General features: G+C 42.9%; 1 protein-coding gene and 1 pseudogene across 14 annotated transcripts in view; both read left to right on the top strand.

The window, feature by feature from the left end:
- FOXN3 (forkhead box N3) overlaps positions 1-27,879 on the top strand; it is a 461,111-nt gene that overhangs the window by 263,407 nt on the left and 169,825 nt on the right. For all 14 annotated transcript variants that reach the window (XM_016926572.4, XM_054666225.2, XM_016926571.4 and 11 more), the window contains one exon: positions 2,611-2,747. In XM_016926572.4, coding sequence (XP_016782061.1) covers positions 2,611-2,747 — 137 coding nt within the window. The remainder of the gene's footprint in view (positions 1-2,610; positions 2,748-27,879) is intronic.
- LOC134808309 (adenylyl cyclase-associated protein 2-like) overlaps positions 5,067-27,879 on the top strand; it is a 59,750-nt pseudogene continuing 36,937 nt past the window's right edge.

Raw genomic sequence — 27,879 nt, 5'->3', positions numbered from 1 at the left:
CCCTTCCCAATGCTGTTGTTGGAGATGAAAATCAATCAGATTTGGTTCAGTGAAAGACATTGTAAGCCAGTTTCATTGTCTTTCTTGTGTCCAAAAGGAGATTTTCATGATGCTGTCTGCCATTTATTGAGTACCTGTAGGTAGGGCCGCTACTGAAGGTGTTTTATATTATGCCATCTCTGAGCCTCCCAACTATCTCTAAGTGGGTCATTGTTTTACCAGTGAGGAAGCCAAGACTTCCCATGGCGCTGTGATTTGTGCAGGGCCACTCAGGAAACGTCTGTGTGGCTCCAGATCACCTGTTCTTACTATTCTTCAGCCTGCCTCTCTGCATCTGGATCAATTACCTTGTGAATGTCCTGCACAGTCCTGGGGGTTTATTCTGCTTAGCTTTTGTTTTTATTTTTATTTATTTATTTGTTTTGAGATGCCGTTTCACTGTTCTTGCCCCAGCTGGAGTGCAAATGGCGCGATCTCCGCTCGCTGCAGCTTCTGGCTCCTGGGTTCAATCTGCTTAGTTTTTAAATGGTAGCACACATTAATATGGGTATACAAGGGTACAGTAAACAAACACTTAGGTTAGGATTAGGAGAAACCACGTTCTTGGCTTACGGTTATTTCCCTGAGAAGGCCAACCGGTTGTCCTTCATTTCTTTGTCATATTATTTTTGTAGCGTTAAGATTAAATGGTCCCACCCTGAAAGCCACCATGATGAGAACAAAAGCCATTGGGTTTCCAGAATTGAGACAGTATCATTGCAGAAATGTTTGGATCACATGTCAGCCATGGCCCCTCAGTGTAGCTATTGCTGGTTTGGAGCCTTGGGTGCAAGGGATCAGAAAGGCAGGTCCCACTGGCCCAGGGCTCCACCCGGAGCCTTTGATGGAATCAGGCCAGACCCCTACTGTTGACAGGATTTGGTGGTTTGTTTTATGTTTTCCAAATTTGGTAGTTACCTGTCTCCTGTCTTTCCCCCCAAACCTCTCCACTCCTTAGCTTTTGGCTTTCTTCTGCACAGCTCTTTTCCAAAGGAAGGGATGAAGCTTCCAGGGCAGATTATTGAGTGGCCCGCCTGATTTACTTGGAAAGTCTCACTGCTCCCCCTGAACTATTCTGGGTTTGAGAATGTGTGCGTGAAAGGAAAAAACACATAGGAATGTTGAATTTTCCAAAGTTGAAATCTTTCAGGTCTTTAAACATCCGGTTGGTTAAACTGAGAACATTGATGTTTAAGAATAGCGTGTCCAGCCAGACTCTGACCTGTGTCTGGGGTCAGGCCTGCACGTGGGGGTGGGTGACTAGGGTGGTCAGAGGTTCCAGCCCCTGGCTGTGGTTTTGAGCAATTCTCCTATTCTCATTGCACCAGAAAGAGTTAATTCCAGTTGCACGGCTTGCTGATGTTGTTGATAATAAAGTATTTTAATGGGCTCTGTGAATAATGTTTGTAAGGAAACTACTCGGGTGAACTGATGATGAAACACAGATTTTTTTAAACTTTTAAAAAGATTTTAGGAGTAACTTGTTTTTACAGCTCCTTCAGTGGGATTTTCTTGGATTGTCCCCTTCCCCCATGTTAGTTAAACAGCTTCTTGTTTGCTTTCTAAATGTTGGAGGACAACATCAATCTTACTGTTGGCTGAAAGCAGGAGGTGGGCACGGCTTTATGTAATTTAACTTCTTTTCTCTGCAAATCAGTAAATATTTACAAATGACCTTATCAAACAGTTTGGGTACATTCGGTCACTTGAAAGTGTGCGGCCAGAGGAACGATTGCCCGTCGGCCTGCTGCCAGTTCCAGGGGGGCCTCAAAGGAAGGACTTACATTTTTAAAAATAGGCTGTCCATAGACCAAACGCTTCACGGGAAGTGGGCCTCACAGGAAGCCTCCCTCTCTCCACAGAACGGTTTTAGAAAATTTGCATTTTAAAGTTTGACTTCTAAAGATTCAACTCTTAATGGCTGGAGTCGATTGCTGGGAACTGAGGAATCCAAAAAATAAATAGTGGATTCTGAGTTGGGCTTTATCATTGCTGCCTGAGTTCTTTTGTTGCTTAGGGAAGGTAATTACAGAATTCCATTCCAAGAGTAAGTGTCATTCTTTTGTGAGTAAGCTGGAAAAAAACAAGGGGATTACTTTTCTGTTTTTATAAAATGATCCCGATGTCATATGGTTTTAAAACATAACTAAATTTCTGGAGCAGAGATGGACTTTTGGGGGTGTCTCGGCCCTCTTTTTTTTTTTCCCCAAACTTTAGAAATCTGACACAGTTAAATTCATTTTTAGAAGAGAATGCACGTATTCTTCAATGTTGACGCTGAAAAACAATGAGATTCTCATTTTATTGGTAGTTTGGGTATGAAAATTGTAATATTGTTGTATCACCATAACCTGGTAATAATATGTTCATTTTGCCTATCAAACATAATACAAGTAAGATTGAAGTGCATTTTATGGAGTTCTACTGTCAGTATAATATTTAAGGCTGGCAAAACAGTCAACAAATGAGAAGCTTTTAAAAATAAAGAAGTGATAATAGCTATACATCTACTTATTGCAAAGTACTTAATAATTCTCTATTAATGCCTTTGTATTTTAATTTTCTTTGCAGAGTATTGGGAAAGGGTCGTTGTGGTGCATAGACCCAGAGTATAGACAAAATCTAATTCAGGCTTTGAAAAAGACACCTTATCACCCACACCCACACGTGTTCAATACACCTCCCACCTGTCCTCAGGCATATCAAAGGTAAGCAATTCAGACTTCTTTTTTTTGGTCTACTGAAATGGCATTATTTTGGCAGAGACCTGCGCGGAAATTAATTTAATAGACCGTACGAGATTTTAAAAATAACTGCAGGTAAATGAGAAAGAAATTAAGTATTATTAGGAGGCATATCCACTGTTGTATTTCCTACAAACCTTACCGCTGCTGCAGCGTCAGAGGAATGTGCTTCCAGAAGGCTTCATGGTGGGTGAAATCATGTCTTCCTGGGTAGAAACATTTACAAAGAAAAGTTGACAGCTTTCACATCTCGGTGTGTGTCATGTTTTGTTGGGATAAAAGTACAGGAACGAGTCAAGCAGGCAAGTCCATCATCCCCTCATCTGGCCGGTCTCTGCAGACATTCAGTGGAGGCTCACTCAGTTGTCCCCACTGTTGTCTTTCGCAGTCTCCATGTAGACGGTGCTCCCAGGTGACCATTTTGTTGTGGTTACTTGGTCTTTGCTTCTTCAAGGAGAACAGTAGAAACAATAGAGACATTTTATCCTCCTCACATGCCCATTTGTTTGAGACAGTAAGGTCATGGGTACCATTTTTACAAATATATCATTGGAAGGGAGGGTAAGTAGCCTGTCACTTTTTTAAAAAGTGTCTTAATGTTAGATTCCAAAAGAGAGCCAAATAATCAGAACCAAATTTTTAAGATCAATTTTTATGAATACATAGTGCTTGAATTTGAAATGCATTCCTCAGCTCTACAAAAAAATATTTAAAAATGTATAGAAATGTTTCTATCGTAACCACCTAGTTAAGAGGAATTATCCTTGGACTGCAAGTTGAGGTTAATTAGGGATGGCATGATGTCATAGACTTCAGGAATTTTACAGTCCACTTCTTTGCAGATTCTTTTCCTAGTCTGCTGTTTGTTCTGCAAGAGGGAGCACAAAGTGATCTTCTGAAATAGCATTAATGAAGTTCTTCTGCATCTCAGTTGAGAAGCATTCCATCACAGGCCCTAGACAATCAGTCTTCAGCAAGAGACAGGGAGGAACAGCTGGGCTCTCTGAGAAGACTGCTGTATGTCTGCCTTTGCTAGGCGATTAGCGTGATGGTACCCATAGCAACTGGAGCGTCTCCATAGTAACGCGTAGCCGAGACAGGTGCAGTTGCATCACAAGGCTGTTTGTTGCCTGGCAAAAGGACAGGCCATTAGTACTTAGATATACACTGTTGCCTTAGAAACAAATAACCTTACATAGCAACTACAGTTGATTTGAAAGGTTTGGTGTGTGGGGGGGAAGGTTGTAGCAGCTTTTGTCTGTGTTCATAAAAATCAGTGGAAGCATACTTTATTCGAAATGACAACTTGAGGTCATATAGCTGTAGGAGAGAAAGTGGGATTTTCCAAAGCAGCCCAGCCAACATCGTAGACATGTCCAGAAGGACAGAGCCATATGCTTGGTTTTCTCCTTGTGGCCATAGCCACTCCCCAAATGGAAGAGAACCAGGATTGGAGTGGAGAATTGCCAATGTACAAGGTTGGTGAAGGAGGACGTGACACTAATTATTGAAATATTTCCCAGATTCTCATGTTTCTTTGTCATTCTACCCCCACCCCCCGACTCTCCAAGCTGCATGGAATACCCTTCTCTGGCTTTTCCACTCTGCACCTCGGAAGTATTTCATCTCCCTTTGCTTCTAGGAAGTTAAGAACATGAGTGTTACTCACTGGGTCATGTCATTGGTTCCTTTAGACCAGTATTTTGTTGCCAAATGTGACCCCGAGGGAAACACAGTAATTATTTAATAATTCGAAGGATTATAGAGGAACTCTGGGGGTTGGAACAGGAATGCATATTCAGGCGAGAGGCATTCTGAGCTGGCCTTAGCTTAATGACTTCATTTGATTTTTAATATAGACATAAAAATGCAGATGAACCAGAGCTTTTGTAATGAAAGTCATTTCCGAAGGAATATTTCAGACCCCACTCCGTCACCTCCAGCCTTTATCCCCAGTTGACTGAGGGGAAAAAAAAAAACCAGTTTCTGCTTCTGCCCATGCGGTGCTTAGATTTCACCTCCACAGAGGTCACTGGCGGTGGAGGGAGATGACAGATGAGATTCTAGTCTGCCTCTTCCATGCCTTAAGTCCATGAGAACAAGTCACTTTCTCTTTCCTGGGGACTGTCATCCCTTCATCTGAAAGCTGAGAGTTTGCTTCAGGATCCTCTAGTGTGTGAAATTGCACTGAAGCCACTGAACACTGGGTAATTGTACAATATTTCTGTGTCTTACAGTGATGTGGCATTTGGTTCAATTCTAAGCCATCAGGCCACTTGTTGACATGACCTAGAGAAGATGGAAGTGAAACACCGAGTCATTAAACAGGGACCCCAAAATGCCGAATTGACGTGATCTGGCTGGGTCCACTGTGATGCGGGGAATCACCCGTCGGCCCCTTGCTGGATCGCTGTGAGGGGTACCTGGGAAGTGCTTGGCTTTCACGGGGCTGGTACTTAGCATCCTGAAGAAGATGCTGATTATACTAGATGGGCGGTTATTGCTAGGACTTGCAGGTGGGCTTGGCAAATGTCACTCTGAACTGAGCTGCAGGTGGCTGGAAATGCTGCGGGAAAAGCGAGACATTTGAGAGCACTGCCCAGACCTTGCTCACATCCAAATACCATGCTAAATATTGAGATGTGTAGACCCGTGCCTCTGTTTTCTTTTTTGGCTTTTTTTTTTTTGAGACGGAGTCTTGCTCTCTCGCCAGGCTGGAGTGTAGTGGTGCAGTCTTGGCTCACTGCAACCTCCGCCTCCTGGGTTCAAGGGATTCTTCTGCCTCAGCCTGCTGAGAGTAGCTGGGACTACAGGCAGGCGCCACCACACCCGGCTAATTTTTGTATTTTTAGTAGAGATGGGGTTTTACCTTGTTGGCCAGGCTGGTCTCAATCTCTTGAACTCATGATCCGCCCGCCTCGGCCTCCCAAAGTGCTGGGATTACAGGCGTGAGCCGCCGCGCCCGGCCCATGCCTCTGTTTTCTAAAGTGCCCTTTTGAATGTATGTTAGGATGTTCTTCCACACCTGCTTTGTTGATACCAAATTTGTGAATTGTTTTTAATCGAAGTGCAGAGCTCAGTGTGGAGTACTTCAAACCAAGTGACTTAAGCAACAGAAACTTACTGTGTCAAGGTTCTGGAGGCTGGAAGTCCGAGACCAATGTGTCGGCAGGGTTGGTTCCTTCTGTGGGCTGTGAGGGAGGGTCTGTTCCACCCCTCTCTCCTAGCTTCTGGTGGTTTACTGGCATTTTGCTGGAATGCTTTTGGCCTTCCTTGGCCTGTCGAAACATCACTCTGATTTCTGCCTTCACCTTCACTTGGCGTTCGTTTTCTCCGTGTGGTGTCTATGTCCAAATTTTCCCTTCTTGTAAGGAAACACTGGTCGTATTGGCTTAGAGGCCCATCTTTCTCCCGTAATGACTCATCCTATTTAACTAATTACATTTTCAATGGCCCTGTTCCCAAATAAGGTCATGTTCAGATGTACTGGGGGCTAGATCTTCAATGTAGGAATTTTGGGGAGGCATAAATCACCCCATAGCAACCCTTTTCTTAAGGGAGACATTTTGCTGATGAAAATACGGAGAAGCAGAAAGTAAGGAAATATTTAAAGAACAAAATGGTGGGGTGGGGGGCAGGGGTGTCAAAGGGATTCGCCTGAAGTTGCTCCTAGTAGCCAAAGCTGGGACAGTGATGAGCAGCAAAATAAATAACATAGTGTTGGATTATAACTGCAAATATAAAATAAATACCTATGAGTCCAGACTGATAGAAATAAATGATTGAATAAATAAACAAACAAATAAATGAGAGAAGAGACACAATTCCCATGCAGAGGGTTCCAAATGCTTGATGTAGCTCTTTCTCCCCTGAAAGAGGTGGGACAGAACTCTCCACTCCTGGAATGGCTGCACTTAATGACCTACTTCTAAAGATGAGAGCATGGAAAAGGTTGGAAAAGGGAGTTTGGAGTGGACAAACCTGGTGAACAGTATGCCACAGGTGATGAAAGTACCATCCTCAGTGATGTGATGTTGATACCGGGTACCTCTCGTAGGACATCGTAAATTTGGCACTTCAGCTTTGTGGTCTTTCTCCCCAAACTCATAACCCCTGTCTAGTCATGGGAAAAACATCAAACAATGATTTTGTCCTTCAGCAGGGACATTCTACAAAAATAACTTGATCCTCACTCCTCAGAGCCCCAAGGTCATCAGAAACAGGGAAAGTCTTAGAATCTGTTACAGACCAGAGGAGACTAAGAAGACATGATGAGCAAATGTGTCCTATGATGTCCTGGATGGGATCCTGGAACAGAAAAAGGACATTAGGGGAAAATTTGCAAAATATGAATTAACTGTGCAGTTTAGTTAATAGTAATAGTAGTATGCTGCATGTTTATAGCAGCACAATTTGCTGCTGCAAAGATATGGAACCAACCTAAATGCCCATCAACCTATGAGTAGATAAGGAAAATGTGGTGTATATATACACCATGGAATACTACTCAGCCATAAAAAGGAACAAAATAATGTCTTTTGCAGCAATTTAAATGCAGCTGGAGGCCATTATTCTTTTCTTTTATTTTTTGAGACAGGGTCTCACTCTGTTGCCAGGCTGGAGTGCAGTGCCGCGATCTCGGCTCACTGCGATCTCTGCCGCCCAGGTTCAAGTGATTCTCCTGCTTCAGCCTCCCGAGTAGCTGGGATTACAGGCACCTACCATGACGCCCTGCTAATTTTTGTGGTTTTTAGTAGAGACGGGGTTTCACCATCTTGGCCAGGCTGGTCTTGAACTCCTGACCTTGTGATCCACCACCTCGGTCTCCCAAAGTGGGATTACAGGCGTGAGCCACTGTGCCCGGCCTGGAGGCCATTATTCTAAGTGAAGTAACTCAGGAATGGAAAACCAATGGAAAACGTATGTTCTCACTTATAAGTGGGTGCTAAACTGTGAGGAAGGAAAGGCATGAGAATGATATAATGGACTTTGGGGACTCGGAGGGGAGTAGGGGGAAGGTTGGGAGGGGGATTAAGGATAAAAGACTATGGGCTGACAAGTGCACTAAAATCTCCGAAATCACCACTAAAGAATTTATCCATGTAACCCAAAACCATCTGTACCCCAAAAACTATTGAAATAAAAAAATAGTAGTATACCAGTGTTGTGACAAGTGTCTTATTAGTAATATATGGTGTTAACATCAGGGAAAACTAAGTGAGGGGTATGCAGGAGCTTTCTGTGCTATCTTTGTAACTTTTCTTTCCTTTTTTTTTTTTTTTAAAAGCAGTCTCCAAAATGCAGACTCATTGATCAATTTTAAATATCCCGATTGTTTTTGGTAGAATGAAAAGTAAAATCACTGCAGCACTGAGAGTTGCCTGACCTACTTTAGTGAAGAGCTGATTGTGAAGGGCTCTTGCTTTTGCCTCATTCTCTGGAAGATCTGCTGAGCCACACGAGGGGTCTCTTTGTAGTTTGGATACTACAGTTCTTGGAACGTTAGTTTTGTGAAATGGCACTCCACTGTGCTTTGTAGAGTACCCGTGGCTGAGCTCGGGCTACTCATGCACACCGAGCCACACCAGCTTGCTTGGGGAATCTACACCTTTGCCAAGGAGACTCTGGCGTGGGGCCTTCGGAATCTAGATCTGGAAAGTGGAAGGAGGGGTGGTGTGTTTGGGTTGCTTGCCCGTACCTCTTCGGAAAAGTCCACTGAGCTGTTCTAATCTTTATGTTGCCTGTGCCCCTCCTTCCTAGATACGTCATTTCTCATTAAAGAATATGCGTATTTTAATGTTTCCAGTAGACCTTGCCAAATTGCCTTCTGATTTTACACTCGGTTCTAGTCCACATTCCCACCAACTTTTTAGGAAATTTCTATTTTTCTAACCTTTCTCAATGTCTGACAGTTAAATGAAAAGACAGTTCCTCAATGGGTGACCTTGACTTTGTGATTTTGGTACTTATAGTGGGGGTATTTAAACTTTGTAACACTACCTTAACACCCTATAAACAGCAGCTCTCCCCATAATAATGTTTATGACAACAGATTGTTTTTAGAGAGTGACATATATATGGGTCTTATGTAATACCTTCTCTGCTATAGGCACCAATCCAAAGTCAGTTTCCAGAAAAACATTTTAATCCTCTCTCACCATGGTTGGAGAACAGGTTTTGCATTTAATCAAACAGTATGGTTTATGGAGAGTTTCCTGGATGATTGGTTTTCAGAGCCAGCGTTGTTTTGTGTTTCCTTGGTAATTCCAAAGAAATCCCAGCATCCTACGTACCTTTGGCCTCCATGATGGATTGGCCATGATTGGGTGTTAGATGGTCAGAAACTGAGTGAGATGGTTTTTTTTTTTTTTTTCTTTAATGAGCTTTCCATTTTTTTGCTTTAAAATTTTCAATGTAAAAATAATGACATCATATTCTATATTTCATGTAAAGTATTGTGGCTTAACATGTACAAAGTTAGAAAAATCCACAAGACTCATTTGCTGATCTAGGTCTAAAGATTTATTTTTTGGATGACTATAAAATTTGCAGAGTTAGAACATTTCAAGAAAGTTTCTCGGCTCGATGCGGTGGCTCACGCCTGTAATCCCAGCACTTTGGGAGGCCAAGGTGGGTGGATCACTTGAGGTCAGGAGTTCAAGACCAGCCTGGCCAATGTGGTGAAACCCCATCTCTACCAAAAAATACAAAAATTAGCTGGGTGTGGTGGCAGGCACCTGCCATCAGCTACTCGGGAGGCTAAGGCAGGAGAATTGCTTGAACCTGGGAGGTGGAGGTTGCAGTGAGCCGAGATTGCACCATTGCACTCCAGCCTGGGCAACAGAGTGAGACTGTCTCAAAACAAACAAACCAACCAAAATAAAGTTTCTTTTACTCTCATCTTTTTTTTTTTTTTTTAAATAAATTCCAGACATTTAAGCTTCTCCTTTTAGCTGTTTCTGTTTGCTTCCTCAGAGGAATTTAATGAGCCGCAAAAAAGAAAAAAAAACAAAAACCACACACATTAATGGCCTCTCCAAAGATTTTGGCCTTTCCGATATTGAGGTTCTTAATGAAAATGGCAGATTTTAGTGCTGACTCAGCAAGTTCTATTATCCTGCCTGCTGCCCTATTGATGTCCTTTTTTTTTTTTTTTAATTTAAATGTCTTCATAGAGTAATACTGCTAAGGGTATAGAAATTGTACAGAGTGGTCACTGTATATTCAAATTAACAAAGTTATCAGTCATTGTTCACCAGGTAAATAATCTTTGGCTGTCATAGTGCGGCTGGGAATAGTAGATAGGGGAATTGCATTGGGAGGAGGTGGGGAAGGTACTGAGGTGTTTAGGGAACTCATCCTTTTAGACAATTAGAAGATTAGAAAATCCTTAAAATGTTAATCTTGTTAACATAACGGTGTTAATTCCTCCACTCAGAATGCTGAATTTGCACACAGCAAGGAATAGCTTATTCATTGCTTGGATAGGATCCAATAATTTTTTAATTTATAAGACATCTTTCATTCTAGTTATTCAGAGTGTTGTGCTTTTAATAGTTGGCAGAAGCACTGCAAAGACACAGTGAAATCAGTTTTAACTTACATTGAAGGACTTTAATTGTTAGATTGTGGTGTCATTGCAAGTGTTAATTCAGTCAAGCATAAAGAAAGAATGCAAGGATTTAGATTAGTTGCTTCATTATTACAAATATATTTACTTGAAAGCAACATATTTGATGGAAACCCGAAATAGTTTTTTAAATGCCCCTCATATTCAATACACTTATTTGGATAAGTTTAATTTAAAAGCGTGAGGCATTATGCATTTTGAAAGATTATGTTTAAACAGCACTTTTTGCTGGGAGTAATTTTTGAAAGAATATTAAATTTAAAAAAATCAATATGAAGCTTCATGGTGCTAAACAGGTAGGAGAGTGTGGTAAATTAATGCAGTAAAGTAGATGTGGGATTGAATACCGGGGCTTTCTAAATGGTAGTACTTCCAAATATACATTATCTTTTGTTAAAAAATTGGAGGGGATGAAGAATAGGAAAGGCTTAAATTGTAAGGGCACACTCTTTAAAAAACACAGTGCTCGTTGACAGTGGGAGCTTTAAAAATCCATTAGTTGGCTATAATTTTATTTTCATATCAAATCATGTTGTCTTTTGACTTCCATTATATTTCCTGAGTTGGTCTCATGGAATAATTTTGTTCTCAGCATTTTGCCTTCGGTATGCTGTTCATTGTACGTTTAATTCTGAGTCAATCCTGTGTTGTTTTATTTAAATGGAAAACAGTCCCTGTTATCTTTGAGCACTTTGTATCGGGGTAGCTCATGAATATTATGCCCAGTCATCCAATTTCATTCTGTTTTCACACTCACTTTGAAAGTTGAATGTTTAAGTAGCCGGGCTGATTATATCTATTTTACTCAGGTACTAAGTCAAACTCATGACTGAGAGAACCACTCCGAGTTACCTTTTTATCTTCTGACCTCCTGGGGTGCCCTCAGTCCCTGGTTTGTATTTTAATAGCCAAAGCGTTAGAAGTTCTTTAAGTCTCCTACAGATAACATTTCCATTGACCTAACTCCTGAGATGATGGATACCAAAGAAACTCTGTGTTTCCAATACCTCATGAGAAGAAAGTTGCAATGTTGATGGGCCTAGTAGGTGCCTGGAGTCTTTGCAGATTTGCTTGGTGAGTATTTACTTCTCGGGATAGCCAGCCAAGGATTCCTGAGCACAGCGATGCCTTAGGCTAAGGCATCGTTAGAGGGGAAGTGTCTGCAAAGTGGGGCTCACCTGCATTCTGCATATTTGTCAAACCCCTCGCCTTCCCAGAGGAGGAGAAATTGATCCTCATGTTAGAAATAGGAAAACTGTCAAAAGTGCATGAAATCAACCGTGTACAATGTGAAACAACAGGCGGCACTTTGTCTTGTAGCAGCTTAAAAATGGCAAATTTTTCATCAATAATAGAAAATAAAAACCTGTTAGCAGCACATCTAAGATGGTCTCATAGAATATTTTTGATCTCAGCATTTTGTCTTCTCCAAGTTCTGGTCACACTAAATACTTGCAAATTTTCTAGATTAACAAAGGAGGGAGATTAAGAAGTAGAGGTGCAGTATAATTAGATGGGAAGTGGAACCCATCATTCATAAAAGATATGAAGAACATAGAATGGGGGATTGATAAGGAAAGTGATCAGGCTGGCAGGGGCATCCATGTGTTACTGTTGAAGAACAGGGAATGTGTAACCCGGGAAGAGCACCTTCAGAAGGTTAGCATGCCAGCCATCCTCACCATCAGAGAGGACAGATTTGGACTTGAAGGATCGAAGTTATAGAAAGAAGGATTTGGGGTCAAGACAGAACAGCATCTGACAGTGTGCCAGGCACATAACAGAAGCTGGGTAAATGCTGGAGTTGATGGGTGGGTGGACAGATGAAGGGGATGAAGGTAGAATGAGCTACCCCCAGGGATGCCAGTCGAAGCTAGACAACCAGCTGCCAGGGTCATCCCAAGATTTAACTCTTACTGGAGAACTGCAGGGTTATCCCTTCCAGCCCTTGAGATGTTGTTTCTGAGTTTCTTGGGCTGCCATGACAGTCGAGGCATATCCCTCTGCAACATGGTGTTTGTAGTTTATAAGGTGGAAATGAAACTTGAGGGAATAGATGCATAGCTTTGTTAGCCAGCAATGAGGGGTCAGGCTCTTCTCTTGAAATTAAGTGCAGATTTCAAGACCGTGATGGGACTAATTCAGTTACTCTTCGTTCTGTGTCATCCAGCTTTTTGATTCATGCCCTACAATCACCTCCCTTGTTTTAGTGACACTTCTTTGCATTTCCTTCCGTGTGAATAAAATGATCACGGCAGTGTTTTGCCAAGCAGAAGATCATTTCCAAAAGCTGTCCATCAAATCATCCCAACCTCCCCCCTATTGTTTATCCACTGAATTAATGAGAATAACACCCACCCTTTGCATAAATCTCCATGGAAGAGCCAAACTGGTGTCCTTGTTTTGTGGAAGCACATGTTCTTGGCCAGAGTCTCTGATCACATTCATAACCTTTTGTTTTTCTTACATAAGGTTCGTGTTGCATTATTTGTCAAAGCATCTCTGAGACTCTGCCATGGATGTGAGAGGTACGGAAAGAGCGTGGGAAGCATCAGAGATTCCACATTAATTCCTAACTTTTGCTGATTTTTAAATCATCTGGAGAAAACCTCCATAAACCATTGAGACACATTAAAAAAAATCCTTATCTTCTCAAATTGAGTTGCTTAATCACCATAGTCCAAGTTGAGACATGTTTCCTGTGTGTTTACTTTTAAATGGAAAGTTTTGGTCAAAGTCTGTTTATGAGCTGCTTATTCCAACATATGTCTCTCTAACACACATCAGTTCCCCCCTTCCCTCAGAACACACGCCCCAACCAGTTTGGGCAGAAGAAAAATGAATGGGAAAAACACATTCAGAGGGGAAAAAACATTACCAAATTTTAGTAGCTTTTTTTACCTCCTTCCCCTGCACCCCGCTTCCTTCTTCTCTTTCCTCTCTCTTTCTCTTTGCAGCTGTGGATCTTCTGAATGAAAGCTTTTTGTTTGTTTGTTTTAACTGTAAGGAGAGCAGAGTTTCTTATCTTAGGATTCTTCTGAACTGGAAATTGCCCCCCACCCCCAAACCCTCCTATTCTTTTCTACTGATGAGAAACACATCAAGAGATTTCCCTGCATTTCAAGCTTCCCAGCAGAGTCCCGTGTGGGAGGTTGGGGTTCTGGCCTGGCTTTGGTGCATTCACCAGCCCCCAGGCCTCCAGCCCAGGCTTAGCTTCACCTGCATTTGCAGGGGAGTGGCCCCGAATTGGTGCTGCAGATGGGCACAGCGGCTCTGTCACCCTCAGGAGGAGGAGGCCAGTCCGAGGAAACAGTGAGGAAGCAGAGAAACGAAAAAGATCCCACAGTCTGAAGCTCTCAAAGCGTGACTCTGGCTTCCCCGCCTGCCCGATCCTGTCCGCAGTAGAGCAGGAGTCAGAAACTGTCCTGGGCCTGTCTCCCATGAGCTTTAGTGCCCCAGAGAGGTCCTTCTGCCTCCCCAGCATTGGAAGGAGCAGGATCCTAGAGAACTACACGCTTGCCCTGGTGCAGGCGGGGACTGGAGGGTCTCCATGCTTCCTCCCAGCTCCTGCAGGTTGGCCAATGTCGCAGCAGGCTCAGAGCAGATCTTAGTTAAGTCTAGAAAGAGGCTCAGGTTAGAGCCTCCCTGGGCCACTCACTAGCTGTGTGACCTTGGACATGTTACCTGAAGCCTCTGGTCCCCGAGCCTCTGTTTTGTTACTCATTGTGGCATAAGAATACTTGTTTTAGGCTGGGCGTGGTGGCTCACACCTGTAATCTCAGCACTTTGGGAGGCCGAGGCGGGCAGATCACCTGAGGTCAGGGGTTTGAGACCAGCCTGGCCAATGTGGCAAAACCTTGTCTCTCGTAAAAATAACAAAAATTAGCTGGGTATGGTGGCAGGCACCTGTAATCCCAGCAACTCACCCAGGAGGCAGAGGTTGCAGTGAGCCGAGATCGCACCATTGCACTCCAGCTTGGGTAACAAGAGTGAAACTCTGTCTCAAAAACAAACCAACAAAAAGAATACTTGCCTTAAACGAGTGCTTTAGGGATTAAATTAAGTAAAATGATGTACCAAATGCCTAGCCCTTGTGCCTGGCCCAGGGAAAGTCAGTGAATATGATTTCTCCTTCCTCACCATTGCCACTGTCTTTTAATAATTGCACAGTCTTGTTTCTAAAAATGCTGCGTACCAATTTTTTTTTTTTCTTTGAGACAGAGTTTTGCCCTTTCACCCGGGCTGGAGTGAAGTGGTATGATCTTGGCTCACTGCAACCTCCTGCACGCCTCCCTGCCCACCCCCAGGTTCAAGTGATTCTTCTCCCTCAGCCTCCTGAGTAGCTGGGATTACAGGCACCCATCACCACACCTGACTAATTTCTGTATTTTTAAGTAGAGACAAGGTTTCACCATGTTGGCCAGGCTGGTCTTGCACCCCTGACCTCAGATGATCTACCCACCTCGGCCTCCCAAAGTGCTGGGATTACAGGCGTGAGCCACCGCGCCCAGCCGGCTGCATACCAGTTTGGCCCTTATATATGTGGTTTTGTATTGTGAGGAATCTTTTTATACTTTATGTTCTGTGCTTTCCCCTAGATTTAAGATCTGTGAAAACCAGGACCGTTTGCAAGTTCTCCTGGTGCTATAAACTTCACATGTAGGTGTTATTCAAAATATATTATTTATCAATGATTTCTCTTAGAGTGCATAGCATAGATTATAAGAGTAGTGCAAAATATTTTCCTTTAGTTGCTCTGGGGTGCCAGAAATCATTGGCTACCCTCCTCCCCTTTACAGTCACAAGTCCAGATGTTTGGAGGGGGAGGGAGAAGCTGGACTCTATGAAAGACAATTTAGCAATTTTGCAGTGTTGGTGTTTCTGACCTTCCATCTACTTCCCCATCTGTCTGCCAAGGTCCAAGTGTCCCTCTGGGTATGCACGAGGCCAGACTGTTTGGACCTGGTCATTCTTCAAGCCTAAGACACCCATCAGGCTGCCCTGGGATAGAAAGGTTATAAATTCCAGGCTGTTGACTCCAAGGGACCAAATATTGTCACAGGAGGAAACATTTTGCAGCTGCTGTAGAAAATGTAAATGTGGCTGGGCATGGTGGCTCACGCCTGTAACCCCAGCACTTTGGGAGGCTGAGGCAGGCAGATCACCTGAGGTCAGGAGTTCAAGACCAGCCTGGCCAACATGGTGAAACCCCATCCCTACTAAAAATACAAAAATTAGCCGGGCTTGGTGACACGTGCCTGTAATTCCAGCTACTCAGGAGGCTGAGGCAGGAGAATTGCTTGAACCTAGGAGGCAGAGGTTGCAGTGAGCCGAGATTGTGCCACTGCACTCTAGCCTGGTGACAGAGCAAGACTCCGTCTCAAAAAAAAAAAAAAGAAAAGAAAAGAATGCAAATGTGCTGAAGGTGGTGCAGGCCAGGAATTGCTCCAGCTTTGTCTTGTTCATTATTCCTTTGAAAAGAAGCCTCCCTCTGCTCCTCTGTACATTTCTGCGGAGCTGGCACTTGAAAGGTAAGGCGCCGGAGCTCTTCCTGCCCCAGTCATAATGGGAAAAGTTTTCACCCCAGGCCAGCCCAAACACTCAATTGTGTTCTTTCTCTACCAGATACATAATCCGTGTTTAAATCTCTTGGCAGTCACTCATTAGTTTTTTTCCCCTACATTCTTTTCTTCTTTGATGAGAACAAAGCCCGGCTCCTCCCAGCTCCCAATCTTGCTTTTCTCTCCCAGGAAATCTCCCTGTCGCACTTTGATCCCATAGGAAGAAAGTCACCCAAATGCTATCCTTCTCTACCTGCTAAAAGAGGAAGATCGCAATTCTTTGTACTACCAAATCTGTGTTCAGAACTCACAAATCTGTGGTGCCAGAGGTCCTGATTCTTCTGGAGGCATTCTGGCGGCATACCATGGCCTGACTACCTAAGGACCCCTCTCTTGGGCACCTCCCCCTCCCTGATTTTTAATGGATTGTTCTTGAGAAAGGAAGGCTTGGACATACGGTGACTCCAATGGAATTTTATTCTTATTAAAGCCCTTTGAAGTTCCCTCTTTCTAACACCACCCTTTCTTACCATCACCCCTTAGATGTGGCATGTTCCATCATCAGAGTTGTTGAAGTTATAGGAAAACCAACCTGAATTTCTCTAATACAACTCTTTGATGTAGAGTAAAACAAAAATCTATTTCCATCCGATATTCTAGGCTTCTAAGAAATGAACTATGAAAGTAAGCTGTTTAGCACTATAGAACTGTAAAGAATTTTACATTTATTTTATTCCATCTGCTTTGGATTCCAAACCATTCTGGATTTTGATTGAGAGGCAGAAAACCAAGCATTTATTGGGCACCTACTGTGTGTCAGACTTGGTATACAGACAGCATGTGAGAGGCTATCACGTACCTATAAAGAGCAGGTCACACAGCTTGCAGATGGCTGAGCTGGGACCTGAGCCGGCCTCATCTGACTGTTCTGACCCCATAGCCTGAGTTCTTCTCAAGGCAATTTGCCACCTTGTGGTCACTGTCTTCTGCAGAAACATTCTTCGATGAGCTTTGGAAAGGAAGAATGACATATCACTTGTTAAAAAGGAATTTAGGGTTTGTAGCATAGTGAGAGTAAGAGAGATGGGAGGTGAGAGTTCCTGCCATTGGAAACTGGCAATGGTGAGGGAACAATGACAATTAGAGGGAGAGCCATGGAAATTGATGGGGGAGGCGTGGGGAGGAAGCAGAGAGGATTCTGTGTGGACGGATGAATGGATGGATGGATGGATGGATGCATGCATGGATGCGCCGTTAGGAGAATGGGGAAGGGGTGACTAAGGCTTATGAATGCTTGTGTGTGTGTGTGTGTGTGTGTAAGGATCACTTCTGTTTTAGACAAAATCGAAAAGCGAATGTCGGGTGGGGAGAATCACACAATATTTTAGGGATTATTTATACGTTTGTTTAATAAGAAAAAAAGAGAGTCAAACCTCACCATATTATAAAGCTTTCTTGCCCATGAATTCTTCTTAGAGCAAATGAGGGTTTTCTCTTGTTTTGTTCCTCTTAAACTCTCAGTCATTTTGGGAATAAATGTCTATACTTCAGCTATCTTTCTAATCATTTCTTATATGTATTTGTTTTTGATATGTCTGTAGGGAGAACTGACAAGGACTCTCACCATCTTTTGCATTTAGATTTTTTTAAAAAAAATTATTGTTGTTAGAGCAATATATTTTGTTAACATTCTTTAAAAATGAAAATCTCTCTAACCACCGTCCTGAATCTCCAATATTGTACACAGTAAATATTTGTGAAATAAAAATGAATAGATATAATTAGCATCCTTTTATTTGATATTGAAGTCATAAAATGAATTAAAGACACAGGGTTAATTTTATTTTGTTAAGGAACAAGCAGTGAAGATTCTTCCAAAAATGCCTGGCTGATTTCTGGTTGACCCAAGTGTATAAAAATTAAGCTCTAAATAATTATCAAAATAGTGTTTGTAAATAGCATATTTGCTGAGGCAAGACTTAGATCGTAGGAATGATGAGCACTGTTGGTCATTTTGGCTGTGCCAAGTTCAATAGACCACTTGTGGCCAAACGCTACATGTGAGGATGTTTTCAGTAATCTAAGCAGGTGTAGGAATGATACTCAGTTTGAGAGACTCAACTGAAAGTAATGTGCTGGACCACTGAGTTGTTTTACAATTAGTCTTGGAAAACTTGGGGGGTTTTTGGTCCTTCTGTGCCCCCAGCTTTATTGAAATATAATTGATGAATACAAATTGTGGATATTTAAGGCGTACAGTGTGATGTTGTGATACACACATTGTAAAATGATTACCACAGTTTAATTAACATATCTATTACCTCATATAGTTACCATTTGTGTGTGTGTGTGTGTGTGTGTGTGTGTGTGTGATGAAAATAGTTAAGGTCTACTCTTTTTCAGGTCTGTAATCCCAGCACTTGGGGAGGCTGAGGCGGGCAGATCATGGGGTCAGGAGTTCAAGACCAGCCTGGCCAAGATGGTGAAACCCCATCTCTACTAAAAATACAAAAATTAGCTGGGTGTGGTGGCGCACGCCTGTAATCCCAGCTACTGGGGTGGCTGAGGCAGGGAATTGCTTGAACCTGCGAGGTGGAGGTTGCAGTGAGCTGAGATTGCACCATTGCACTCCAGCCTGGGTGACGGAGCAAGATTCTGTCTCAAAACAAAACAAACAAAGAACAAAACAAAACAAAACAAATCTACTCTTTTATTAGCAAATTTAAAGTATAAAATACAGTATTATTAACTGTAGTCACTGTGCTGTAAATTAGGTCTCTAGGGCTTTTATTTTATTTTATTTTATGTTTGATGAAGTCTTGTTCTCTCGCCCAGGCTGGAGTGCAGTGGCATGATCTTGGCTCATTGCAATCTCCACCTCCCAGGTTCAAGCCATTCTCCTGCTCCAGTCTCTGGAATAGCTGAGACTACAGGTGCGCACCACCACACTTGGCTAATTTTTGTATTTTTAGTAGAGACAGGGTTTTGCCATGTTGGCCAGGCTCGTCTCAAACTCCTGACCTCAGGTGATCCACCTGCCTCATCCTCCCAAAGTGCTGGGATTACAGGCGTGAGCCACCACATCTGGCCAACTTACTCATTTTATAACTGCAAGTTTTTACCCTTTGACCAACATCATCTCGTTTCCCCCAGCCCGCCTCACTCCCCAACCCCAACCCCTGGTAACCACCCTTCTACTCTCTGTTTCTGTCAGTTTGCCTTTTTAAAATTCCATATATAAGTGAGATCATGTGCTATTTGTGTTTCTGTGTCTGGCTTGTTTCATGTAGCATGATGTCCTCTAGGTCCATCCATGTTGTCAAAAATGGCAGGATTTCCTTCTTTTCTAAGGTCAAATAATATTCCTTTGTGTGTGTGTGTGTGTGTGTATATATATATATATACCACATTTATATATATATATATACCACATTTTCTTCATTCATTTATCTGTCAGTGGACACTTAGGTTGTTTCCATATTTTGGCTATTGTCAATAATGCTGCAATGAAATTGAGAGTGCCATGCAGATATAGTATCTCTTTGAAATAGTGACTTTATTTCCTTTGGATATATACCCAGAAGTGGAATTGCTGGATCTTATGGTGGTTTTGTTTTTTGTTTGTTTGTTTTTTTTAATAGTCTCTCTGTGTCACCCAGGCTGGAGTGCAGTTGGCGCCATCTCGGCTCACTGCAACCTCTGTCAAGCAATTCTCATGCCTCAGCCTCCCAGTTAGCTGGGATTACAGGCAGGCGCCACCATGCCTGGCTAATTTTTTTGTATTTTTAGTAGAGATGTGGTTTCACCATGTTGGCCAGGCTGGTCTCGAGCTTCTGACCTCAGGTGATCTGCAAGTGCTGGGATTACAGGCATGAGCCACCACACCCAGCTGTTCTGTTTTTAATACTCTAAGGAACCTCCATACTGTTCTTCGTAATAGGTGCTGAGCCTTTTTTTTTTTTTTTCTTTTGAGATGGAGTCTCACTCTGTCACCCAGGCTGGAGTGCAGTGGCGCGATCTTGGCTCACTGCAACCTCTGCCCTCTGAGTTCAAGTGATTCTCCTGCCTCAGCCTCCCGAGTAGCTGGGATTACAGGTGCCTGCTACCACATCCAGCTAATTTTTTTTTGTATTTTTAGTAGAGACGGGGTTTCACCATCTTGGCCAGGCTGGTCTTGAACTCCTGACCTCGTGATCCACCTGCCTCGGCTTCCCAAGTGCTGGGATTACAGGCGTGAGCCACCGAGCCCGGCCTGGTGCTGAACCATTTTACATTTCCACCAACAAGGTATTAGAGTTTCCTTTTCTCCATGTCCTCACCAGTACATACAGTCTTTCCGATAGTAGCCATTCTTACAGATGTGAGGTGGTATCTCATTGGGGCTTTATTTGCATTTCCCTGATGATTAGTGATGTTGAGCACCTTTTCATATACCTGCTGGATATTTGTGTGTCTTCTTTAGAAAAATGTTTATTCAGTTTCTTTACCCATTTTTAAACTGGGTTATTTGTGGGATTTGTTTCATTTTTTGTTTTGTTTTGTTTTGCTGTTGAGTTGTATGAGTGCCTTTCTATTGTGGATATTAACTCCTTATTGGATATGTGCTTTGCAAGTATTTTCTCCGTCCTGTAGGTTGCCTTTTTCATTTTGTAGACTATTTCCTTTGCTGTATAAAAAACTTTTCAGTTTGATGTAGTCTCACTTATGTTTGCTTTTGTGCCTGTACTTTTGGTGTCGTATCCAAAAAATCATTGCCAAGACCAATGTCATGGAGTTTTCCCCCTTTGTTTTCTTCTAGTTTAACAGTTTCAAGTCTTAACATTGAATTAAAGTTTTAATCCATCTTGAGTGGATTTTTGTCTGGAAAATTTCGTTTTAACAAAGTCTTTAGACCAGCATTAAGGGACAAGGAGTGAAGCATCAGAATCACAAGAGGGACTTTTAAAAAATTATATAGGGTGTTGATGGTGGGAGAGGCCATGGAGACCGGGGATGGGGGTAAGGGTATATGGGAACTGACTGTACTTTTTGCTCACTTTTGTTGTGAACTTAAAATTTCTCTTAAAAGATGAAGTCTGTTATTAAAATATATGTATATAATTTTCCTGACCCTGGAGAGCTGGATATGGTATTTAAAATCATTGACTTAGTGAGTCATAGTTAACTGTGCAGGGTGTCTGCCCCTCTCTGCACTGTTCAACAGAAAATACATGTTGAGAATTAGTGTCTTAAATCATAGAATATTGGAGCAGAAAAGAACCTAAAATCACCCAGTTTAGAGTCCTTAGGTGGGACACCACATGAACAGCTTCCTGGGGTTGTTAGGGCTTTAGTTTTGAGTATACATGAAGTTGCCCGTGGTCAATAAGTTTGGGAAATGCAGCTCATTATAACTTCTTTGTAGTAAGCCAAAATTAAGATGTTTCCTACATTTTATCAAACAGACATTAAAAAAAATCACGGCACACTGATCAACATATTCCAAGGAACACCAATTTGGGAACAAGTAATCTAAAATAAAGATTTCCACTCCGTAATGGGTTATGAAATCAATGTAGGGGTTACAACTATCTTTTTGTTTTACAAAAAATAATACAGTAGAATAAGAAATACCAGAATGCGTCGCACAGAGGAGGTTATTATTTTGTGAAACCTTTGTTTCAGTTATGTATGGTATATCTGTGTGAACTCAGTCAGAATGAAGCCTATTTGTTACTATAAATGGTGGCCAAAAATACACTGGAGAAGACCGGTCTGATTCAGTTCCTCAATTTTACAACTGAAAACACAGAGGAGACCCATGTGGTCCTAAGATCACACGGGGAGTTAGTAACAGATTGAGTCTGAGTCTGTTCTTCATCCTCAGTCCCCTTCACCACTGCTTTTACTAAATCCATAGACCATCCTGTTTAAAAAGCAACGCTCATGGAAACAACGCAAATGTCCATCAGCGGGTGGTGGATGAACAAAACGTGTCTTGTACAGACAATGGAATATTACTCAGCCTTGGAAAAGAATGAAATTCTGACACAGGCCACAACATAGATGAACTTTGAACATTATGCAGAGTGAAAAAAGCCAGATACAAAAGGACAAATATCATATGATTCCACTTATATGAAGTTTTCCTAGAATAGACAAATAACATAGAGACAGAAAGTGGATTAGTGGTTACCAGGGCCTGGGGGAGGGTGGGAATGGGGAGTTAGTATTTAATGTGTACAGAGTTTGGGATGATGAAAAAGTTCTGGAAATAAATAGTAGGGATGGTTGCACAACAGTGTGAATACACCAAATGCCACTGAACTGTATGTACACCTAAAAAATTGTTAAAGTGGCAAATTTCATATTTTGTGTATTTTGTCACACATTCCAAAATGAATCTAGGCGCAAAAGAAGAAGAGGAAACAGAACAACGTAGCATTTCTTGTAGAGAGACCTCATTTCACATTCCAGCAACCGTTTATTCCTTCAGCCTACCCCGTGGTCGGCCCAGGCCCTGAGGATTCTGAGGCAAACAGGACAGGCTCCCTGGCCTTAGGAATCCGTGGAACCGACTGTGGCCAAGTGTGGCCTTGATTCTGGAATCCCTGGCAGGTGAAGACTGCTGGCATTTCCACAGGTGATGCATTTTACAGCAGCGAGTGATGCTTAGCCAATGACCTTTCATGTGCTAATAGCTCTGATTTTTCCAATTGCAGCATTTGGATAAACCCACAATTTGCTTTTGGAATGCCAAGGAAAAACATCGTTTATGGTTTTTCTTTTGGTCTCACCCCTTTCATCAGTTGGTCTTTAGCCTTAACCCATAAACAAATAGCCTTTTCTCTCTTTACTCTTCCCTCTTTCTTTGCAAGACCTCCAGGCTCCCTGCAAATGGCAATTCAAGCGACATGCTCCTACCCACAAGTTACAGTGATTCACGCTGGCTCCATTCTGTACTCTTGCTTCACATGTTTGGATATGAGAGTCAGAAGACTCGGGGTGGGCCAGAAATGAGGTCAGGGGCAGCTGGGTAGCAGAAGCGGGATGTCTGTTTCTTTCTTGTAGCTGACTTAAGATTTTTGATACTCCCAGTGCAGGGCAATTTCTGCCCGTACAAGCTGTGGCAGATAGGAGTCTACCGCTGGCTCTATTTGAGGGCATTGGAGATTTCTTACTACCTGGCAGGCACCCCTGTGCTTCTAGCCCCTCCACTGTTATTGACAAACAGGTTTGTGCTTCCAGCCACCCTGTCAGAATCTCTGCAGCCCTCAAGTCAGCAGCAGCATTAAAGGAAACCTGGAGGATGTCTCTCTAACTCCACCGGTGAAAATAGTTAACTGGGCTTACTGGGAGCTAAGAAAATAGTTTATTTTTATGTTACATTGAACTTTACCACAAATGGCGGGGGAGCAGGGATGGCCGGCACACATCGTGATAATGATCTTGAAACTGTTAGCATAGTCTGTGAGTTTTAGGTCCACCCAGGGTTTTTCCGCCTTGGTACTATTGACATTTGGGGCCAGATAATTCTTTTTTTTTTTTTTTTTTTTTTGAGACTGAGTCTCGCTCTGTCGCCCAGGCTGGAGTGCAGTGGCACGATCTCGGCTCATTGCAAGCTCCGCCTCCCGGGTTCACAGCATTCTCCCACCTCATCCTCCCTAGTAGCTGGGACTACAGGTGCCCGCCACCACACCCAGCTAATTTGTCTTGTATTTTTAGTAGAGACAGGGTTTCACCATGTTAGGCAGGATGGTCTCTAACTCCTGACCTTGTGATCCGCCCGCCTCGGCCTCCCAAAGTGCTGGGATTACAGGCGTGAGCCACCGCGTCCGGCAGGGGCCAGAGAATTGTTTATTGTGAGAGGCTGTCCTGTGCATTGTAGGATGTCTGGAAACATCCTTGGCCTCTACCCACCAGGTACCAGTAGCACCCCCACCCACCGCCAAGTTGTGGTGATCGAAAACGTCTGCAGATATATTGCCAGATGTTCCCTGGGGAGCAAAACCAACCCCAGTTGAGGACCACTGGCACACCCCAAATCCCTTCTGCTGTGTTCCGAGTTTTAAATGTTGAGGACTTTTTCCATTGTTATTCTGGAAATAATAATGAAAAAGAGCTTGGGGTTTTGGTTTGATTCCTGCTTTATTAGTATTAAAGGGTGTGTAAGCATCACAGCCTGGGAAAAATTAACACCTACTATCTATGTCAGAATGAATCTGTTACCCATGTACTAGGCTTGGTTCCGTGAGGGGTGCTATATCTTGGGCAACATGATTTCTGGTGTGGTCCAGCTGCCAAAGAATTGCACAGTGGTGAGGGTCGGTGGCCGCTCTCATATCATCTACTTTGCTGTATTTCCCAGATGGCAGGCCGAGGCCTTGCATGGTTATAAGCTGAGCACAGGAGCAGGTAAGCTGAGATGGAGGAAGCCTGCATCCATGGCCTCTGAGTACTACTTGTCCTCTTTTCCTTCTGTGCCAGTCCCATGGCTGAATGACATAGGCAGCTTATTTCATTGCACGTCTTATATCTTTCTCTTCCACATCTAAATGGAGGATGGTACCTGCTCTTTATCTTGTTATCACCTGTCAAGCTCTACCCTTGTCGTGGTGTCAGTTATTTGAGATCATGGAATTATCTGTGATGTAATTACCTGTTCTGGAGACCCAGATGGAGTCCTAAGGGCCATCCTCCAAAAAGCCAAGCCTCCGTTTCCCTCTGAGGCTGGGCTAGTGGGAATGTGTCTTTGCCCATTCATCTAGTGCTGCTGGTGGGAATGTCTCTTCTCCTATTCATCCAGTGCTGCTGGTGGGAATGTCTCTTCTCCTATTCATCCAGTGCTGCTGGTGGGAATGTCTCTTTACCCATTCACCCAGGGCTGCTGTTGGGAATGTCTCTTCACCCATTCATCCAGGGCTGCTGTTGGGAATGTCTCTTTACCCATTCATCCAGGGCTGCTGTTGGGAATGTCTCTTTACCCATTCACCCAGGGCTGCTGTTGGGAATGTCTCTTTACCCATTCATCCAGGGCTGCTGGTGGGAATGTCTCTTTACCCATTCATCCAGGGCTGCTGTTGGGAATGTCTCTTCACCCATTCATCCAGGGCTGCTGTTGGGAATGTCTCTTTACCCATTCACCCAGGGCTGCTGTTGGGAATGTCTCTTCACCCATTCATCCAGGGCTGCTGGTGGGAATGTCTCTTCCTCCATTCATCCAGGGCTGCTGGTGGGAATGTCTCTTTGCCCATTCATCCAGGGCTGCTGGTGGGAATGTCTCTTCGCCCATTCATCTAGGGCTGCTGGAACTCATGTGTGCCATGCTTTGTGCAGGTTACTTGGGATCCTTGATGACTGAGCCAGGTTTCCTGTCATCAGAGCGTACACCTCCAGTTAGAAAGATGGACTTGTAAACAAATCTAATGTAACATGAGACTTGCTTTCGGTCATCTGTACAAAAGTGCTGTAGTTTAACGATCCTCGCTGTTTTGAAGCTCTTCCCAAGTACTGAAGTACTGAAACACAGTGGTGACATTTTGGAAGGCATTAGCCTGTGGTCTGGGAGAATGCTATTTGGGAGTCTGAAAACCTGGGTTTTTAATGTTGACACTGGCCCTGATTAGCTGTGTGCTAATTCCTGTAAATCTGAGTCACTTCATCTTAATGGACTTCCCTCTCCCTAGGTTTATAAAATGATGTGGTTGGGCTAGATCATCTCTAACGTTCCTTCTGATTCTGGTAGCCTCTGCTTATTATAATGTTTAAAGACTAGAAACTTCGAGATTAGCCAGCCTTTGTGAGGAGGATTTATTGTAAGTTTTTAAAGTGGCTTCCCTGCTCATTTGTGCCTTTGGGGAGACTTGGGCAACTCTGGTATGGTCAGAAGCCTAGCAACACTTTGAGGCCCCATCTGAGGGGTAAACTAGTAGTCTGAAAGACTAAACAGATGTCTTGCCCTGAAGTTCCAGAAGAAAGATACCATCTGTAAATACCCTCATCAACTTTCATAGGGCTTTTGGCGGGTAGAGGTGCCTTTTACCATTATCCTTCTGTCCACTTGTGGATTTGTATAAATCCATTAGGTTAAAATTATCCATTCCTTTTGCTCTTGAAGCTGTAGGTCAGTTTCCTGCCCAGTTTAAACCTTGTCGCATACTTGTCACTTTTAAATTCTGTAAGCACCATCCTCAGCATTCCAGGGCTGGTAACCCCAAAGATGGCAGCAGCCAAGCTCCTAGCAAGGGGCACCCAGTCAGGGATAAGATCTGTAGTCGTTAAGCACATCATATAATAATGGTAGATAAATATTTGGAGCATTCTTCTCTCCTTAGTGTACTTCTTCATATTTCAGTTGTTTTGTATATAAATCTCACCTTTTCTAAGGAAACATTATATGATCTCTCACTGCATGTCATAATAAGTTTCCTGGACCACCTACATGATACTTGGCAATTATGGCCTCATGTTGTGGTCCTATGCGTACATGTGCTTTTTCTCTTTCAGAATTGGACTCATCTCTTGGAGCCAATGATTGCATCTAATCACCAGCAAAGACCCCACAGCTGGGTTGGGTGGTGCGTGTGTGAGCATGTGTGTGTGTGCATATTACGTACCCGGGAAATGTTGGCGGGATAGATGGATCACAATGTCAGGCACGGGAAGCACTCAATAAATAGTTGTTGAATTGTACCGAGTTGTAAGTGGCTAAATATTTCATGGTTCTCTATTCTTCCTACTTTATGCCACTTACCATGGGCTAGAAAATAAGATGAAGCTGTGTTTGCATTGAATAGTGGTAAGTGGTTGCTGGTTGTCTGAAGAGTCATAGAGCTTTTAGTGGTTTTACAGCTCTGATTCTTTTTTTTTTTTACAGCAATGTTTACTATTTCTGGCCATTATGTACACTAATATAAAAATTTAATTAGACTCTTTCTTTTCAATTAATTATTACAGCCCTGTTTGTTTGCTCTCTCGACAGAGCCTGCTTTATGGGAACAGGAGAGATCAATTTTCTATCACAAAATTCATTACTTTTGACTAAAGTCCAGTGCGCCTGTGAGTGTGTGCACCACTCTTGATGACTTCCCAGGCAGCCAGAGGATTGTGGATTCTGACGAGTATTAAAGTAGCCTTGGTGAAAGGATGCTTTTGATTCAAGAAGAGTTTGATTTGATCATTGTCATTCTCAAAGCAGCACATGAAGCAAAGTTAAAATTCTGTACAGTTCCTGGGGTTGAAAATATACTTGTGTCTTATTCATTCCTCATGTTTAATATTTTCTTAAGAATCCAGAGAGTTGGAATTGGGTATAGATAGAATATGTAAAGGTTTCTGCCTTAGGAAAGCTATTTTCTTTGACAGCACCTATAAAAGAAGGTGTGTGCTCTGGGAGGGCAGAGACATGGTAGGTTTGTTCTTTACTTAGCTCCAGAGCCCACACAGTGCCTGGCACTTGGTAGCTGTTGAGTAAACGTTTGTTGAATGAGAACGCATGAGATACAATAGTTTTGCTTTACATCATTGATAAAAGTGTTCTTTCATCATCGGTTAAAGTGTTTTCTGGATTAAAAGTTCTCTGTGCCTCTGTCTGTAACAATTCCCCATGATTAATGTCTTAGATGGAGCTGTTTTCAGTGTTGGGAGACGCCAGACCTGTTTTAAGAGTGCAGCCATGCTATCTTACTTGACAGGACAGGGGCTGGGCTTGGTCCCCAATAGGCACAGGTAATGCCCAGCTCAGTTCATTGAGCCCCCAGGGGCAGAGCATCATCTTGGGACTCACACACATCTTGTGCAGTTCTATACCTGCCACATCACTAGCTCTGTGATGTCAGGGCCTGCAGTGTCACCTCTTCTGTTCTCTGTTCACTGATCTGTAAAACTGGGCCAGTAGTGTCTACCACCCACAATGGGTAGTGTCTAT

Source organism: Pan troglodytes, chromosome 15 (genome assembly GCF_028858775.2).
Source record: "Pan troglodytes isolate AG18354 chromosome 15, NHGRI_mPanTro3-v2.0_pri, whole genome shotgun sequence".
Taxonomy (NCBI): Eukaryota; Metazoa; Chordata; class Mammalia; order Primates; family Hominidae; genus Pan; species Pan troglodytes.
Note: the sequence above shows the minus strand (reverse complement) of the source record. Positions and strands in the feature narration are given on the sequence as shown.